This window comes from Eucyclogobius newberryi, unplaced genomic scaffold, assembly GCF_026437365.1.
Source record: "Eucyclogobius newberryi isolate DKJ021-1_F unplaced genomic scaffold, fEucNew1.0.hap1 SCAF_13, whole genome shotgun sequence".
Taxonomy (NCBI): Eukaryota; Metazoa; Chordata; class Actinopteri; order Gobiiformes; family Gobiidae; genus Eucyclogobius; species Eucyclogobius newberryi.
In genome coordinates this window covers 20,412,424-20,432,671 of record NW_027315757.1, presented here as the reverse complement: position 1 = coordinate 20,432,671, position 20,248 = coordinate 20,412,424, and the positions used below count along the sequence as shown (strand labels likewise).

At 41.0% G+C, this 20,248-nt stretch overlaps 2 protein-coding genes across 2 annotated transcripts; both read right to left on the bottom strand.

The window, feature by feature from the left end:
- Window positions 1-2,821: 2,821 nt before the first annotated feature.
- On the bottom strand, window positions 2,822-4,446 carry tcap (titin-cap (telethonin)). The gene is made up of 2 exons (XM_072442885.1): window positions 4,201-4,446; window positions 2,822-3,204 (listed from the first exon to the last, which is right to left on the bottom strand). The coding sequence occupies exons 1-2, from the start codon at window positions 4,347-4,349 to the stop codon at window positions 2,829-2,831; spliced, it is 525 nt and encodes a 174-aa protein (XP_072298986.1). The 5' UTR covers window positions 4,350-4,446; the 3' UTR covers window positions 2,822-2,828.
- A 6,182-nt stretch (window positions 4,447-10,628) lies between these two features.
- LOC140358195 (toll-like receptor 13) lies at window positions 10,629-13,966 on the bottom strand. Its single transcript, XM_072442883.1, has 3 exons — window positions 13,007-13,966; window positions 12,171-12,288; window positions 10,629-11,153 (listed from the first exon to the last, which is right to left on the bottom strand). The coding sequence occupies exons 1-3, from the start codon at window positions 13,857-13,859 to the stop codon at window positions 10,910-10,912; spliced, it is 1,215 nt and encodes a 404-aa protein (XP_072298984.1). The 5' UTR covers window positions 13,860-13,966; the 3' UTR covers window positions 10,629-10,909.
- Between the last annotated feature and the right edge of the window lie 6,282 nt (window positions 13,967-20,248).

The window sequence follows — 20,248 nt, the reverse complement described above, 5'->3', positions numbered from 1 at the left end:
CTCTGTGCGGCGAAGCCGCAAACTGTAGCTAGAATTTCAGAAATCTCCCATATTTAAAATTTCTGCCGTTTGCGCAGATAAAGTCCGAATTGCGTCAAATTAGAATCAGTTGTTAAACTCTTTGCCCTAAACCTACTTGAAGTGAAATAAATTCATTTGGCGCCACAGCGCCCCCTACAGATTTTATATGGAGGTTAAATGTTTAGTTATGTTTAGCGTAATAAAAGGACAATTGGGGCGCGTTAGCGCCCCCTCCTCTTGCGGCGTGGCGGCGGTGTGGCGGCGGCGTGGCGAGGGCCGATCATTGCCGCTTGCGGCTATATTTTTATTTATTTTCACCAACATTTGCAGCCGCTCTGGGTCCGAAGACGCTTCCTCACTGTGGTAATAAAACCAATTCAAAAACAAGTTGAGAACCGATCATGACCAGATCCGGGGTGTGTCCACTGTTATGAGATGGCTGCGTAACATATTGGGTAAAAGCCAATTAATTAAGACTGCTTTAAAAATCTAGGGTCAAAAAGGATATGTATACGCTGAATAAAAGCACTGGTTAAAAATCATCTTACAACAATTGTGTAAAATTGATTAAAATTACATAAAATTGGAGGACAAAAAGACTGTCTGTAGATTGCCACACATAAAAATGGTGGGTTGTTTAAAAAAAAATAATTCAAAATGTGCATATTGTTCAAATTGTTCATATTTGTGTTTGAGTGTTTGTACTTATGGAAACACCTCCAATTTTAGCATCCCTCGAGGGAAAAGCTAATTTAAAATGGTTAAAATGGTGCGTTTTTATTCATCCTGCAGAACACTGTCTCCTATAGAGGAAATACGGTTCCACAGATGGTACTCGAAGTGAACGGTCACATTTTCAGTTCATTAATAGTTTAAAAAAAGGCAAGAGTTACAAATGTGAGCGTTAGCGACGGCGGTATAATCAGTCCATTTGTTAGCGTTAGCGACGGCGGTATAATCAGTCCATGTGTTAGCGTTAGCGACGGCGGTATAATCAGTCCAAATGTGAGAAAAGGTGAAAATGCCAGAGCAATAATCCAGTAACTGCTGCTTCGGCATCGGAAAGAATCTCCAGAGGGCAGTTTTATAGATAGGACACGGGGGCGGAGCTTCTTAATCGCTGATAAAAGATGAGGATCAAGAGCTCAATCAAGACCAATGTGGATTCTGTCGCCCGGGCAACAGACGGAAACATTAGGCAACAGTTTCCAACCACGAACAACAAGAGAAAAGATGAAAGAGTCTGTGTCCTGGCTTGAATTCTGACTTATATATAATTAAATAGTAAATCCTGTTACTTCCTGATATATACATTAAATATAACTAAGTCTACCGTATTTTCCGGAGTATAAGTCGCACCGGTCAAAATATAAGTCACTCCGGAGTATAAGTATATAAGTATAAGTCATACCAAAACTATGAAAAAAGTGCGACTTATAGTTCGGAAAATTCGGTAATTATATCTCCGTTTTACACAATTTTCACATATTCTAACCATCATATTGAAGGGATTTGCTCAAATATTGGTGGAATAACATTTGTATTGCACTAAAATAGATTTGGCTTTGTAAATACTTCGAGACAAAGATTGACAATTATAAGCCATAAACCTATTTTTATTTCATTTTCTTTTCGAATGGGACTCATTTGTTTTTGCAGACGAACTCTTGCTGAAATGTAAGTGTTTAATTCCCAGCAGACACGCTCCTCCTTCCCGCTTCCTCTGGGATCAATTAGTCGGAGCTGGAGTAGATTTGAAGAGACCGAAAATAACATTCTTGTATAAAATAGAGCAGGGTAAGAATAAGAGTTTAATCAAATAAACATTCCAGCTAAACTGAACCTGACAAACTGATTATTGTTGTTTCATACGAGCGCGGTGTGTGTTTTCTGTCATGGTTTGTCCAAAGTTCTTTTCTGGATTCTTTGTTCTAAATGAATGTCGACGTTAGAAATGGAGAACAAAGTAGGCGGATCTTAGCAGCATTATTTTATTGAAATAAATAAAAGTATCAAACTATCAAAACATAACTTAACACATCGTCACAAGATAAAACATAAACAGTCTATTCCAAAAGCAAATGTGCAATAATGTTCGGCACGTGTCACTCATGACGTAAAGATACTCCCCCACCCCCTGCCTCCTCCCCCTCCCCCTCCCTCCGTATCTGTTTCTGTTTCCATTCACGCTCCTTCCATCATAATCTCATGCGCGTCATCGTTTTCCATCCTTTACAGGCCAAACATTGATAACTTTACAAAACAATCTCAGACGTAAGTTCTTTTCCGGCACAAATGACTACGCAGTTTCAAGCTGTTGGAAATATAAGTATTAGCGATGACTGTCATGTACAACGTTAGGATAAACCAGTGGCGCAAAGTAACAAAGTACATGTCATATTTTGACTTTTACTTGAGTATTTTTTTTATTTTTTTATTTTATGATTACAAATATGAGTATGTCTCCCACCACTGGTATAAACTAAACACGCAACTAAACACAAGTATGTTTTTGGGATTGGAACTGTTTTAACTATTTACATGGCTGTACATCGCCTCCTCGTTCGCCTCCTCGTTCGCCTCCTCGCTCAGTCTCCTCGCTCAGCCTCCTCGCTCAGCCTCCTCGCTCAGTCTCCTGGCTCAGCCTCCTCGTTCGCCTCCTCGCTCAGTCTCCTCGCTCAGCCTCCTCGCTCAGCCTCCTCGCTCAGCCTCCTCGCTCAGCCTCCTCGCTCGTCTCCTCGCTCAGCCTCCTCGCTCAGCCTCGTCGCTCAGCCTCGTCGCTCAGCCTCCTCGCTCAGCCTCCTCGCTCAGCCTCTCTGCGCATCCTGGGACACCGATCTGCCCAGCGCCCGCTCCATGAGGCCTGGCTTGACTGGGGGCAGGTCTTTGGTGATCTCGTCCACCGACCTCTTGGTGGGACACACCCCGTCCGGGACGACGTACGGGTACAGGTCCGCCTCCGTGTGGGGGGCCCCGCGGCCGAACCGCACGCCCAGCTCGGTCGGAGTGAAGATGGGCAGCGGCAGGGTGTTCCTTTTGGGCAGGAGCTGGTGCTCTCGGACGCCCGTCTCCACCGTGCCCATTCGGACGACGCCGGAGGGGCAGGTCTGGAAGAGGGTGCGAGCTCGCCACTGTCGGGACAGGGTTTCTCTGCGGGATGTGTCGTTCATGTTCATGGTTTGTCTGAAATGTACAAGCACAAAGAGGAAAGAGAAGGAGAGTAAGTGAAGAGGGAGGTTTTACTGTTCGTGAAGAGTAAGTGGCTGTGTTTCTGTCCAAGGAATGTAACAAGGAATGTCCAAATATAGAACGGTTTTAGAAAAGGAGCTAAATTAATGACTTTAAAAATGACAGATATCAATTGTATTCCAATAAACTATGACTGGCTGTTTGTGAAATGAAAAAAGGAAACAGTATAATTTACTTTTGAAGTGGGAGATAATAGAATGTACCACTTCCATGTCCTTTTTGAGCTATTTTACGACTTTTTGATCCTTTTTAATGTTTTTTTTGTTGTCTCTGATTAAAGCTCGATTACGCAAATCGTAATCAAATCAAATCAAAGTAATCCGTGCACAAAAACAATGATACATTTTTACTCTTTACTATTTCTAGTACAGTTATCTGAGGCGTGAAGAGGACCATAAATTACCCCTGCGTTTGATGTATGAGACTATTGACCTTTGTTCAAGGTTTACTCTGCCTAAAGCCCACAGTTTCAGGAATAATCTTGAGCACTGTGTTTGTGACGAGGAGAGTAATGGAGAACTTTTATTTCGTTTAGTTGAAATATTTCTATTAATTTGCAACATTTTGAAGACTTTTTTCCCCATTCAAAATAATAATGATGTTTTGTTTTAAACTGTTAATAGCTATGGCAACAGTTCAGATGACAATCCAAAGAATCCAACCAAATAAGCCATAAAAATACTTAAAAAATCATCTCAAAATCATAATTGTGAGAAGCCTATTTCCTTCTGGCCGATCCCGATAACCCTATTATAACTTTTTTTTCTTTTCGTTCAGACTTTTGCATACTTTTTTGACTTCTTTGTAGCTTTTAACGTTCCTAAACACACACAAAAATCTGCTTATTTGCGTGAATCCACTGCCAAAAAGCTCTCACAAACCGTCAAAAGCCCTCGCCCACCTCCCTGTCTCCGCCCTCTCCCTTCTCACCTGTCGTGCGGCCTGGTTTTGAAGCTGACGCTCTGCCAGTCGGCGCTGTAGCTCTCCTTCATCGCTTTGTTCTCCTCCCGGACGCTGCAGGTCAACTCCGCTCCCACCACGGCGCCGTCGCTCTTCTGCAAAACCGTGCACACTGACATCCTGGCTAGGCCTCGATCACCTGTCACCGAAAAAAACGGTTAGAAAACAAAAAACCCTTGTGCGGTATTCGAAGGCGTGTTTGCTCCTGATGTCCGTTCGTTCTCTTGTGCCGTCTGCGGGGGGCTCCGGTCCGGCTTTTGTAGAGGCCCCGTTGCTATTTTGGACGCATGTTGTCACTCCGCAACAACTGGGCGACCGACACGGGACACCCGCTCTGCCCGTGTCATTGCCGGGAGATGAGGTAGTGTCACGCTGCCAAACTGAACTGAACATCAACCTCGTTAATGTTCATTTTTTGTCCGGTATTTTGATCACTGCGCTGGTCTTTGGAGATTTGAGGGGATTTGGTGTTGATATACGGATGCTAGCGAGTGCTAATTCGCAGCTGATGTGGAAAGATTGTGACAACACAGCTGTTTTTCTCGTAATGAATGGGATTAGAGTGATAAAAGATCAAAGTGTGAAGGACGCTGTTGTGGGGTAAAGTACCAGGAGCACTTTGGTACAGGAATATAGAACAAGGTCGTCTTTAAAATGACTCGAATATTCACGTTTTGATGGATTTTAGATGGTTTTCTATGAGTTATGAGCTAAGAACAATCATTAAAAGGGAATGTTAGTGTGTAGCCATACAGTTAAATGTATGTATTCCTTGTCTTTGGAATCAAATAGCGACAGGTATATCCTTACACAAGTTAAAAGCAACAGAATATAAGTTTATTAAGCACGTCGCCTGCATGATTCCATGGAAATTGAAATTAAAACCATACTTCTGAACAGTCCTTCTGATGAATAAGTTCTTTGCGTCATACATTTTACATATATACTTATATATATATATATATATATATATATATATATATATATATATATATATATATATATATATATATATATATATATATATATATATATATATATATATATATATCCCTAACCCATACATCAGATTTTTAAAGTTAAAATGCCATGTCTAGATTACAGAACACTCAGCTCTGACCCACATTCTCACAAGCTTCAAACCCAGAACATTGCCAGGTTTGATCAGTTCACACTAATTTAATTTAATTCAATTCAATTCAATTCAATTCAATTCAATTCAATTCAATTCAATTCAATTCAATTAATTCAATTCAATTTCATTTCATTTGATCTAATTTAATTTCGTTTTGTTTAATCTAATTTAATGTAATTTAATTTAATTTGAACGTAACTACATACTGTAACCTGGGAAACCAAGATCGTAACCAACAAAAACAAGCAGTGCACTGGCAATTTTTCTGGCTTTATTCACACCACACTTTCCCTGCAATAGTCTTGACTGTGTGAACGCGGGTCAGAGCAGAGTGTTCTGGTAATCTGCACCTGGCAATTTACTGGCAGCAATGTGGGAACGGGGCTTACGTGACATGCAATGAAATTTACACAATATATATTAATAGTAACTTGTGACTCCATCAAACTTCCCGTTCGGGTGCCAAATAAAATATGCTGTCTATGGCAAAGGTAGAGAGCGCGGCCCATGAGTGATGGACGACAGTTCTGTTCCAGTCAACACAGTGCATGTCCAGATCAGGTTTCAGACACGGACCTTGGACAGTCCGACCATGTTACTACGACTCCCAGAGTGAATCATTCATCTCTACTGGGGACTGCCCTCACCACATACATACTGCATCCCACACGTCTATACGCATCATATGTATCAGTGACAGAGGAGTCAGGAGGGACTCTGAATGAGCTCATGTCATTCAAATGTGCTGGATCTGATTTATCCCAAATGAAACTGGATGTGAGTCAGTTAATGGGGGCGATGTTGATATTTATATCAAACATATACATGAACTGTGGATCAAATAGTACTTTTACTGATAAATTGTAAAATTTGTCCATGTTTAGTCCTGACTCTGGGCACCAGCAGGAGGCCGGTCCCTGAGGTCCTCAGAGTCCGAGATGGTTCATATGGCACTAACATATCCGAGATGTACTTTGGTGCTAGGCCATGGAGAGACTTGTACACAAGCAGAGCTGCTTTAAAGTCTCTTCTCTGAGCCACAGGAGCCAGTGCAGAGACCTGAGAACAGGACTAATGTGATCATACTTCCTGGTTCTAGTCAGGACCCGAGCAGCAGCGTTCTGGATGTACTGCAGCTGTTTTACAGCTTGTTTGGAGAGACCAGTGAGCGGCCGTTACAGTCTAATCTACTGGAGAAAAAACGCATGGATAAATCTCTCCAAGTCTGGCTTAGACACTATGTTTTTGATTTTGGGAATGTTTTTAGATGGAAAAAAGCTGCTGATGTTATTGATGTGACTGTTGAAGTTCAAGTCTGAGTCCATTATTACCCCCAGATATCTAACTTGATTTCTAGGTTTTAGAGCGAGACTCTGGAGGAGACTGCTAACACTTTCTCTTTGTTTTCGTGGGTTGATTTCAGAAGCATATTGAACTGTGGAACTATGAATTAGAATGAATGTGGATTTGCAAAATAGAATATTAATAAGTCTGTGCTGTTTGTTCAATATACCAACTGCACACAAAGGAACATGACGGCAATTGTTTGTTTAAAATAATAATATTCTATTTTGCAGCTCAACAATCCTTTTTGATAAACTTATGCTTCTGCCACCTAGAAAAATAAACCTGATGCTACAGACACATCCCCTGGACCATCTACAAAACTAATGAGTCAGTCGTGAAGGAAATGTGGACATAGCATCAGCAGATATGAGCTGTAAGTACTTTGGCCATCAGGTACACATATCCATGCTTTGTGCCCTTTGTGTCTTGTATCTTATGACATAACAGGAGATTGTTGTATCCAGTGCAGCTATTTTTCCTCTCATGACTCCTCATCACAGTGACAAGAGGCACTTTCTCATCCTGCAAAGTGCTACACTGCTAAAAGAAGTATGCAGGCAAGTCAACATTACTTCAAACAATGATTTTCTCTCGATTTAAGTAGATTTTCTTTTTTTTCTTCCCTTTTGATATTCCAAACACACACAAAATACAATACAACAAAATATTTTCTTTTATTACTTTTATTTTAAGTAATTATTATTAATTCAAGCATGTAATTGTAAGTTGTGCTATACTTTTATAATACTATATTCATTTTTATGTATGTTTAAGTATTAGTATAAGGGAAGCTTAAAGACATGATAATAACAAAACAAGGTAATGTCAGCTTTTTGTATAATTTGCAGTAACAAAGTAATAAATAAGCAAATATTGTCGTGAGACTCCCTTGTTGCTTTGTTGTCCCGTGTTTTGTCTGGTCGTCAGCGGTGACAAGATGATCCTAAGATGAACTCTGAGTTGTGCAACAGCAAATGCCTCGGCTGCTCGAGAAATAGATCGAGGCAACACAGTCTCACTGCGACAGGGCAAAGAGTCAACTGTCATGATAGGGGGAGAAAGAGAGAGAGAGAGACTGAGGGGGGAGAGGGAGGAAGAGAGAGAGAGAGGGGCAGAGGGGGAGAGAGAGGAAGGGAGAGAGAGAGAGAGAGAGAGAGAGAGAGGGGCAGAGGGGGAGAGAGAGAGAGAGAGAGAGGGAGGGGCAACACAGTCTCACTGCGACAGGGCAAAGAGTCAACTGTCATGATAGGGGGAGAAAGAGAGAGAGAGAGACTGAGGGGGGAGAGGGAGGAAGAGAGAGAGAGAGGGGCAGAGGGGGAGAGAGAGGAAGGGAGAGAGAGAGAGAGAGAGAGAGAGAGAGGAAGAGAGAGAGGGGCAGAGGGGGAGAGAGAGAGAGAGAGAGAGGGAGGGGCAACACAGTCTCACTGCGACAGGGCAAAGAGTCAACTGTGATGATGGAGGGAGGAAGAGAGAGAGAAAGAGAGACTGAGGGGCAGAGGGAGGAAGAGAGAGAGAGGGGCAGATAGGGGAGAGAGAGGAAGAGAGGGGCAGAGGAGGGAGGGATAGAGAGAGGCAACACAGTATTTGCGACAGGCAAAGAGTCAACTGTGATGATAGAGGGAGGAAGAGAGAGAGAGAAGGGCAGAGGGGGGAGAGAGAGGAAGAGAGGAAGAGAGAGGAAGAGAGGGGGGCAGAGGGGGGAGATAGAGTAAGAGGGGGGGGTGGAGACAGGGGGAGAAGGACATGCTGAGTGTTGATTGAAACATAATGCAATTTTTATTTTTTTGCAGACTCAATCTATATCCAAAAATAATAGTCTTTTGTTACAACTATTTTCTGTGACATTCGTGGCACTGTGTCTGGGTGAAAACCTCCAATCTTTAAGAACAAAACATATGTATAATGTGTATTCTTGGCCTTTAAACTTGCTCTTGAGTACCTTTACTTTGGCCTGTTATGTTTTAGAAGAAATAAAAAAGTTTACAAAACCAACATGACATCACAGCGCTGGCTTTTCTCATATAGTAATGCTCAGGGCTGGTCATGAGAGGATTTATGGATTCAAACAGCACAGAAGCTTTATTTTGACGTCCAGAGAGAAGAGGATGTTCCAAACTAGCACATGTGAAGCTAAATGCAACAGCAGGTAAGTTTTTGACGAGGGAACACTGTTACAACGTGGTTAAAATCTCAAGAAAGTCCTTTTTGCTCATAAGATGTCATTAAAGTCTTTGGTATAATGTGTTGAGTGGCGTTCACAGTCTGTGCCACGGTGGGCAGACATGTGGCCTTCTCATGCAGTATTATGTAACAGCCACAACAACAGCTGATCACCAAAACAGAAGGGGGGGGTCGGCCGCCGCCCTCCTCATGGTCCCAGCAGGACGTCTGGAGCCAGGGACAGGACAGGACAGGACAGTGGACCTCTGCCCACATGTGGAGCTCCCACTGCCAACAACGTGAGGGCCAGGACGACCTGAACCAACCCCCAAGACCAGTGTGCTCGAATACACTTGACGAGCAACGGTTTCCTCACTGAAGTTCACATCTAAATGAAAAAGTCTACTCAAATTGGAGATGAAAAAACGTATTTTTGTACTATAAGTCTTACCTTTTTTCATAGTTTTGGCAGGGGTGAGACTTATATTTGTACTTATATATTTATACTTATACTCCGGAGCGACTTATATGTGATATTATTTGTTATTTTCACACTTGCAACCGCATTTCATACTCCAGTGTAACTTATGTATGTTTTTTACTTCTCTATTATGCATTTTTTGACCGGTGCGACTTATAGTCCGGACAATACGGTAGTACTGCGCTGTGGTGGTGTTGTCACGATGCTCAAACTTGATTTCATTACAAAGGAAAAGGCTCGATACTGATTTTAATATGACATTGACAATAAATTGAATATTAAATTATGTCATTTTGCCATTTTGAACACAAAGTAATCGTAGTTTCTTTCATAATACCATGTTGTCGTCTACCAGTTTAAGATAATTTGCTATAAATTGTCGGAAAAGTCATGTTTCACGAGTTTTTTTCGCGATACCGATTCTTGTTGAAATTAGAATCGATTTAGATTTAGAATTGATACTAGTTTTAGTAAAGTATTTCATTTTTGATACTTTTGAAAACCCTATTCCAGGTATAAAAGTATATCACAAGACCACAGCAATGACACAATTAAAGCAGAAATCCTTTTTAATGTACAATGTTTTTAAAAAGCAATACACAGCAGAATAAAATGATTATTAGCTCTAAAACTAAAATCTAATTGAAGAGTTAAATTGCATGAACAGATATCTCCGTGTTTTGTCAAAAAGCATTTAGATATCATCAATGAAAATAATATCGTAGTAGATTTAATTAAGGAGGGACGGATTGAAAATGAGATTGCAGTAAAATACGTTTGGCTTTTGAAAACACTAGAGTTGAACAAAGAGTAAACTTTAAGCCTCCGATGTCCTATTAAAATGTCACGTGTCTGTTTTTTGCAAATTAACTCTTCAATTGTATTACAAAAAAAAAGTTGATTAGTAAATGTGAAAGGTATAGATAACATATACGCATTTAATGAAAGTAATTCTATCAACAATTACAGTTATGCACATCATTTACTATATTGGGTTTGAGCCGCAACCCAAACGAGGATCTGCGCTGGCATCGGCCCGGTGAGATCGATTACCGCATTTTCTGGACTATAAGTGGCACCTTTTTTCTTAGTTTTGGCCGGGTGAAACTTATATTTATATTTATACTTATACTCTGGAGCGACTTATATGTGATATTATTTGTCATATTCTTCTCTATTATGCGTTTTTTTGGCTAGTGCACTTATACTCCGGTGCGACTTATAGTCCGGAAAGTACGGCAGTTCTGACAATTTTCTGAATGTCTCTCCCCACTCTTCACCCTCATTTCTCACTGCTCACTGTCCCGTCTTATATTATAAACTTCACATGGGGATAAAATGATACGGTATAAGCTGCTTCAAATGCAAACCAAGCATTAACTGGAAATATCATGGGCGGAACAAAATCCAGGAAAAAAAAACTATACCAGGGATTCTCAAACTTTACAGTCAGGGACCCCCAATAAAACCATGCAGCTGAACAAGACCCTCCTCTGCAAAGCGAAATGGACGTCTTGTGCTGTTCTTATGTACACGTTCTGCCCCTGGAAGCAGCATCAGGCCGACGGAGAGACGGTGAGGAGCAGCACGTCTTCCGCCGCCGTGTTCGTGGACCTCAGGGCTTGCCGTAGTTTCTCCCAGAACAAGCGCTGCTCCTGCTCGGAGGCGCGGGGCCAGCTCAGGTAGGTCCGCTTCCTCAGGACTTTCTTCATGCGGTAGTAAGGGGACATGTGAGACGAGGGGATCTCCTCCAGGAACACCAGGATCAACACGTCCTCGCGCTCGTCGAACAAACGGAAACTGCAAGGCAAAGGCGCAGCTAAATTGGTTTTGTGAAATGGTAGAAAAAAACCTTGACGTTCATATCGTCACCCAACTACTCGCGTACCAATCGAGTAGACATGGGAAGAAAGACGAGTAATATGTCTTGTTCAAGGGAGACGGTTGATTTGTACTTAATCTGAATGTTGGTATGGCACATTTTTTTTGTTCTTTCAAGACATATGACGTTTCAAAAGAAGTAGTCACATTTACCCCTACGACTACTGGCCTTCTCAATAACTCTTGTCACTGCTGCGCTTTACCTTTACCTGTACTAACTTATTGCGTAACTGTATCCTGCTCCTCATTTACCGTCCCCTGCTGAAATTCTGCGCTAGAATTGCCCATTAGGAATCAAATAATCTTAATCAATCTATCGATCTTCAAAGCACCTAAAGCGCTTTACATCGAGGAGCCTCCCAAACGTTCACCTACCAGAGAACGGAGACACTGGGGACGTAAGTGTCTTGCCCCAGGACACGATGGCAGGATTCCCCTGTGGAAGCTGGGAGCGCACTGTGAACCTGTGGGTCAGTGGATCGTACCACTCTACCGATGTTCCATGTTTGTGTCGGGAGCGCTCTACCAATGGAGCTACTGTTTTAGAAATCTTTTTCAACTTCTATCAGAAAGTTACTTTCAATGTGATGGAAATGGCTTAAGCAGCATTAAACTCACCTGTGCTCAAATTAGACCCTGTCCAAAGAGAGGAGTTATAACTGATACTTGCCCAAGTTGAACTGTTTCACACTTTGGGTTTGTTATCATACAGAAGTTTAAATGTCTTGGCTCCTAAAACAGTGTCCAGATGACAACCATTGAAACCCTTGTCTACCATTGACCACCCCTGGACAAATGAGGGATTACATTGACTTGTTTTCAAGATTTATGTCAGGATGACAATTGAGTTTCCTTGAATCCTTGAGTTTAGAGACACACCTCCTGTGTACATTAATGTACAGATGTACAGATGTACATTAGGACATAGTGCAGTACCTGGCCAGCTGCATCTCTTTGGAGCACCATTCGCTCTGCAGATATCGGCGGCTGATGACACAGATGGTTTTCCTGCTTCCATAAATGGCATCAACGATATTTTCCACAATAGGCTTCCCTGTGGATGGAAATTCAGTCAATTAACTATTAAAAGTGCCCACTGTGATCTACCTGGAATGTTCCACAGAACGGCATTGAACTGATCCATCTTGCTTTCATTCAATTGCAGGTGTTTTATTGCTAAAATAAATACATGTACATACATATTTTTTTTTAAAGCACCTTGGCCTAGTGGCGTCATATGCTTGTGCCCATGGTGATACCATACTGAAGAACATTCTAGACAAAGCAATAACATTTATTTACATATTTACATTTCTTGAGGTTAGAGATGTCAACAACAGACAAAGAGGAATAAAAGGAAAGGCTGAGGCGGCTAATGCTTCTGGTGCTGCCATGGAGATACACGAGGAGAGAAGGGAGCAGATAAAGGAGAAGAGTTAGTTTATTTATAGGAATGGCTTAGGAAGGAATGGAAGGCAAAGGACTCGGACAGGAGACAAGTACGACATTGGAAATACAGTTTTCTTAGTCCATTGCATGTTTAGGTATCGTTAGTCGATATGACCAAAGTCTGCCGAAGACATATGCAGATTCTATTTCAAGAACGTTTCTGCAAACATGTGAGAGGGCACACATACATACTAAGTAAATGGTTAACTTTATAGCGCTTCTTTCAAACATAAAGCTTCTCTAAATATAAATATCGTCAGGGATACTACGAGTGCAAATTCATTAAAACAGCAGAAATGTTTTGTGCAGTGTAGTGTACCTACCGGGGAGGAAGTCTCGATGGTGCAGACAGAGCTTCCAGCCTTGCGTCTTCTCCAGGTGGGGCACCAGTTCTCTGTAAACCCAGGGCTCATCGTGGGTATTGTACGAGATAAAAGCGTCGTACTGACTCGCCGCTCGCTTATTTCTGTACTTGTTGTCATAAAGCCATGCCAAGAGGATGTAGTAGGCGTAGATCAGCTGAAATCGGCTGAAATGGTAGGTGAAAGTAGCGACGAGAATCAGGATATTGGTGCAGGTTGTGGTGATGAAACAGATGAAGCCAACGTCCAAAATGCAGGACTGGACCTTGAGATCCAGAAGTTTTTTGTCCTTAGTTTGCGGCGGGTAGCTGCACGTATAGCTGTGAGCGTCTACCACTTCAGTTTGATCATTCTTTATTATCCATTCCACGAACCAGGAGTTGTCGCAGTCGCACATGAAGCCGTTGAATTTCAGGTCCAACACCGAAAGACTTGGTACCGATTGGATGATGTCTTTACTGAGCACGGAAAAGGCATTTTTCATTGCGTCGAGGTACTTTAGCTTCGTAAGGTTGGCATCGATGAGAAAGTCTAGAGAGCGAAGGTAAATGCTGTTCATTTTAAGGTGCATAAGGTTGGGCATTGGAATGAAAAGATTGGGCGAAACGTCCAAAAGTTGATTGCTGCTGATGTCCAGGTCAGTGAGACAAGGTGTGTGGGTGAAGGAGTCATCGGGAAAAGATAAAAGTTGGTTTGCATGGAAAATAAAAGTTGATAGACTTGTCAGACCCTGGAGGAAGTTTGAAGGGAAAAAGCCTTTCCCCTTGGAGTGTTGCGCAGAAAACAATAACGTTTTTAAATGAGACAGCTTCATAAATGGAGGCACCTTCAAAGGCTTGCTCGACACGTATTTAAAGATGGTTTCCTGTTAAATCTAGCCATGTTAAATTCACCAAATCTTTAAAACTATTGTGGCCAAGCACTTCTATTCTGAGCTCATTATTTTGCAATTTCAGAAACATCAAGCTTTTAAGACCATAGAAGCAGCTCTGGTCAAGGGTTTGGATTTCATTTTGAAATAATGACAAGTTCAGAAGTGAAGTCAAGCCCATGAAGTCATGTTTTCTGATAGCAACCAGTTTGTTCTGATCTAAATGGAGGACTTTTAAGTTTGGCAAGTTATTTTCGAATGCACCACCAAGATTGGAAATTAAATTTAGACGGAGTTTCAACACTTCCAACTTGGACAGAGTGACAAAAGAGCACTTACTTAGAGCTGTGAGATTGTTCTTCTGCAAATTAAGCTTTATAAGATTTGTCAATTTTGCAAAATCTTGACAGTCAATTATTCCAATAAAGTTGAAACTAAGATCAAGTTTCTGAAGTGAATGCAGATTTCTTGTTGCAAATGGGACACTTGTAAGTTTGTTACGTTTGATGCTCAGGACTTGTAAGAGATCAAGTTTGGAAAAAGAGCCATTTTCAATGTGTTTAATATTGTTATTATTGAGATCTATCTCAGTTATATTATGGCACTTTTGGAAAAAAGATGAGGCGATAAACATTAATTCGTTGTTCTGCAGTTGCAGCTTCGACAACGAGCGGATGGAACAGGACATGTTAATTAGCGCAGTGGGTTTGTATTTCATTGAGTTTAACTTAAGGAACGTCAAGGAAGAGTTAAATGATGAAAACAATCTTTTCCATTCATCGCTGGACGTGAGTCGAACTCCGCTGATGTCCAAAGTCGTAACATTCCCGACCTCACTCTGTGTGGCCCACGTCAGGTTGAGCTTCTTAGATGGCCCCCCAATGTTCAGGAAAGACAGCTTGGGAAAAACAGCAGCTGTAACCTCAAACTTCTCAAGTGGATTTGCAAACAGATGGAGGTATGAAATGTTGGTCGAGAAGTTTGTCAAATCTTTGGAAATGAAAGTCTTTATTCCATTGTCCTGAATCTGCAGGTTTTTCAACAGCGGCATGTGCTGTATGGCAAAATGAACTTGTTCAATGGTTTGCAGATGATTCTTGGACAGTTCAAGGATCTTGAGGCTGCTCAGGGATCTAAAAGCATTCGGCGCCACGTCATTAATATGATTAGAGCCCAGATATAACTCTGTGAGTTTGGACAAACCATCAAACACATAATCTTCAAGGTTGACGATTTTATTACTGTTCAATAATAGTCGATTTAGGGAAAGTAAATTATAAAAAGTCTGTTTGCCAATATATGAAATTAAGTTCTGTTTTAAGTCAAGAGTTGTCAAATTGGGGAAATTTGTGAAGTTTAAAACTTGTAACTTTGTAATATGATTTTTGGTCAGATCAATGCTCTTTACAGAAGAAGGGATGTTTGCAGGAACCTCTGTGAGTTTCTGCTTCAAGCAGTTGGCTTTCTCTTCATAGATGTAACACCCCTTAATGCTGTATCCTTCAGCACCAAGAACACAGTTCCCCAGAAGCAGAACAACGATCAGGTCTTTTATGATGGACCTCACATCTTTTGACTTATGGTCCATTTCTTGAAAAAGTGCCACTTCCGCTTTGACTCCTGGAATTTACAGAAAAAAAGAAGTAAATACTCTGCAGCAACATTCAGAGGTGAGTGCAGTGTAACATAAGTAGCATTTTGTGAAGCATGTTTTTGGTTACAGAATCCAAATATTGTACTTTGATTAGATAAATAGTTGTTCTCATCTTCACATCACAAGTTCCTCCTGTACAGTACTTCACCCAAACACCATGCAGCGCCCATTCCTCCTCTATTTGACCTTTTATGTTATCATACATTATAAATAGCACTGTTTTGTGAAAATAGAGTAACACCAGGTTCACACTGAACACGGACATATTTTTGAGCTGTCAGTCACACAAACTACAGTTTCACCTGGGTTCATGTGATAACGCTGATTACTCGTGTAACTATACTATTCTAGAAGTCTGCATTGTCCTTGTGATTCTTTCTGCAGACTTTTACCCAGACACCTCACTGGCTTTAGATGTCATGCCTAGTCGCACCCAACCTGTGTTTGGAGTGAATATGATGTTATGATTCAAGCCGGTGTTTGACTCACAGTCGAGGTCTTTCTGCGTGGAATTTGAATGCTCTTCTGCTTTGGTTGAACATGAAGATAGATCACTGTAGTGGTGGGTTCTCCTTAGCATAAAAACACGTTCTATGTCTCCCCTCCAGAGTCAAGACTTTAATTTGCTGTTGTTGCAAGTAAGCTACTATCTGACTGCAGTGGTGGCTGGTCCATTAAGGGCGATGGGGCGACGACCCTGCTGGCAATCAGCCAATTATGTCAAATGGTATTCAACAATTGTTTTGTCAAAAAACAATATAATTTGTTCAGAATGATACTATATTGTTATTAGTTTAAATGTGTAAAATAATTATATATATATGTATGTATATATGTGTATATACATGGGAATCTTTAGCCAATCACATTCCGAGAAAAAGTCACTATGGGAAAAGTCACTATGGGAAAAGTCACTATGGGAAAAGTCACTATGGGAAAAGTCACTATGGGAAAAGTCGTAGGAAAACTGTCTGATGGGACTGTCTGTCCCATTTCAGTGTAGTGTTTACGCCACGGAGCTACACAGTTTACGCTGGAGACACAGCTGTGTTTTTCGTGTTTACGTCTTACAACTGCATCTACAGACGTCTGTGTACAAAAGGTACGTCCAAAACGATTTAGAATGAGCTGCTCGACTGTGGCTGCTGTGAATAGAAACTTCATGTTGAAGTGAAAGCGGCTGATTTCATATCAGTCCGAGATGTGTCAAACTTCGTGCTCCGTTACCTTGACTACAAACACACCAAAGAGGAGTGTTTTATTAGTTTATTACCTGGATAAGGCTAAAGCATTATATGCATTAAGTGTGGCCTAACTTATAATATAAAAAAAATTAAAATATGCTTTGGTTATTAGAAAACCTATGAAAGAATGCTATAAATGACATGTCTTTAACTTTCCATACAGCAATATGTGATGAATAAATATAAAAATGTAAAATGTTACACATGCAGTTCAGAGTAACTAATGGCACTTAGAAGCTGTTTTATGAAACACTAATATTTTTTTATTTCCTCTTAATGTAGTAATTGCTATTATGCGCACTATAAGTTACAGTATCACTGAGATTTTTGTTTTGCTATTTTCAATCTGATATTTTATAAAGTGTAAAATGTCCTTTTTCACAAATAGTATAATTATATAAGTCATTGTATTATCATTACTAAACGTGGAAATAAAGTGTGTTTACTTAATTCATTCAGTTGTAAATGTGTATTTAAAATGTGTATTTAAACAGTTAATGTAAAATATTCAATTTTGGACATAAAAAAAAACCACGGTCATGTCAAATAGCAGACTCCTCAAAGACATTCTCCCCTTAATTATAGACCCTATCCTTACTATAATAAATACTTCACTCGAAAGTGGCTATGTTCCACAGTCCTTCAAAAATGCAGTCATTAAACCTCTTCTGAAAAAGCCTAATCTAGATCCCGACCTATTGGTAAACTACAGACCTATTTCAAATCTTCCCTTCGTCTCTAAAATCCTTGAAAAAGTTGTAGTAAAACAGCTTTGTCACCACCTGCAGGACAATAACTTATTTGAAGTTTTCCAGTCAGGGTTCAGAGCCCACCACAGCACTGAAACTGCACTAGTTAAAGTCAATAATGATTTGTTATTAGCCGCTGACGATGGACTGGTCTCAATCCTGGTTCTGTTGGACCTCAGCGCAGCGTTTGACACCATTGACCACAACATTCTACTGCAGAGGTCAGAATGTGATGTAAGTGTTGGAGGAACAGCCCTCAGCTGGTTTAAATCCTATTTATCTGATAGGTACCAATTTGTTAATGTAAACCAGAGCTCCTCACCAAGCTCTAAAGTAATTTACGGTGTGCCACAGGCAGGGCCGGCCCCAGCACAACCGAGGTCATTGTGCTTGGCCCTAAACATCTACGAGACGCTCTATCTGAGCAGATAGTCACACTGGACAATGTTAGTGTAGCCTCCAGTTCTACTGTAAGAAATCTTGGAGTCTTATTTGACCAGGAGCTCTCATTTAAAGCTCATATAAATCAAGCTTGTAAAACGGCCTATTTCCATTTGCACAACATAGCCAAAATCAGAAGAATCCTGCCTAAAAGTGATGCTGAAAAACTTATCCATGCATTTGTAACGACTAGATTAGACTACTGTAACTCCTGCTCGCAGCGTGTCCTAAAAGCTCCATAAAAAGCTTTCAACTGGTTCAAATGCAGCAGCAACCCTACTAACAGGAACAAAAAGAAGAGAGCACATTATGCCGGTGCTGAAGTCTCTTCACTGGCTCCCCGTCGAGTTTAGAATCAAATTTAAAATTCTACTCCTGACCTACAGAGCCATAAATGACATGGCCCCATCCTACCTCAAGATGCTATAGCACCATATCATCCAAACAGAGCTCTTCGCTCTCAGAATGCTGGCCTTCTGGTGGTCCCAAGAGTCTCTAAAAGTACTGTAGGAGGTGGAGCGTTTAGCTCCCAAGCGCCTGTGTCATGGAATCAGCTCCTGGCCCATGTTAAATATGCTGACATAGTCTCTTCATTTAAGTCCAGGCTTAAAACGTTCCTCTTTGAAATTGCTTATGGTCAGACCAGTTAGGAACAGAAATATAAACCCACAGCTTTAGCTACGCTGCTACGCTGTTTTTCTTTTCCTGTAAATCCTTCAAACAAATCTGACTTGACCAACTTAGACAAGCATGCAAAAAACTTAAACATCAATGCATGTGCAGCTATCATACAACCACAAGACAAAACGAAATCTAAAACTCACAACTGCCAAACTACAAACACAACCATTGGAGATGCATATTGAGATATACTGTATATGGTTTTGGGTCTAGAAGCATAACCTCGTCTACCCGCCTTTACTTACTGTGTAGTTCTTCAGCTGTGCTCTCGTTCCTCACCTCAAATGCATTTGGAATGGCCATTTGAAGCTGAAATTCCTTGAATAAATTTGTTTTATAAGGAAGTGAGAACAAAAGCTTCCCTTTAAAAGTCTCAGAATACCTTAAATGGAAATCTGTAGTTAACCACATTCACGCTCATGTCATGATAAAACAGGCAAACATTCATTTGGACTGCAGATAGAACTGATTTTAACCTTAAACTGAAGCCTCAATTGAAATGTTTGTGAAGAAATGGGCTGTGACACCCCATTACTTCATGGAGCTTCATTAGCCCCTTGCTAGTTCTTTTTTTTTTTTTAAACAATGGTATACTACCATTGTTTAAAAAAACAAGACTTCGATGTACAATGTGGCAAAAGCTTCAGTCGTCGAGCTTCCTTCACGAGTTGAGTATTATTATTTCCAGCTGAGACTGATACATTTCCAAAGTGCATAATAAAAGGCCGTTACCACCACACCAAAAGGTGAGACTGTCTGTGCTGAATTTAACCTTTGGTTGTAAAAACTAAATGTGTTTTCAGTACGTAGGGGGCGCTATGACACTCACAGCTGTGCTAATAAATAATCTGGTCAAGAAGGGAAGGAGGTATAGTTGTGAGATTTGTGTCATGGAATGAGACATACACCAATGCTATTCCTTAACACACAGAGAACACAATTCAACTTAGAATATGAAACGACACAGAAATATTAGACATTTGTATGGCATGCATGGGAAAAACGGCGGGACTGATCACGCAGGCTGTTGTAAGCAGCCTGCGTGATCCTCCTGCTTCTCACACCGTTTTTTCTCATGCTGGTTGGTTTTATTAGATATTCTGGAATAGGCGGGTCACATTTCTCATTGGTCAGCTTCACATCAAGGCACTTGTCTTTTACAACAGCTGGTAGTTTCCGTAGAGATAAAGCCTGGGTAATATTTACCCAAACCCCCTGGGCCATTACACCCCCCCCCCCCGGGGCAACATTCTTTACGACACCTTCACAAACAAATGCTGTCACACACCCGTTTTTCTCTTAGACTAATGATGCAGATAATATATCACTATTATGCAGATAAAATACATCACAGAAATATAATCATATATTCACATTTTATCACACCCCTTCACACACAGTGAACGACCACTCACCCTTTCACACACAGTGGACGACCACTCACCCCTTCACACACAGTGAACGACCACTCACCCCTTCACACACAGTGAACGACCACACACCCCTTCACACACAGTGAACGACCACTCACCCCTTCACACACAGTGAACGACCACTCACCCC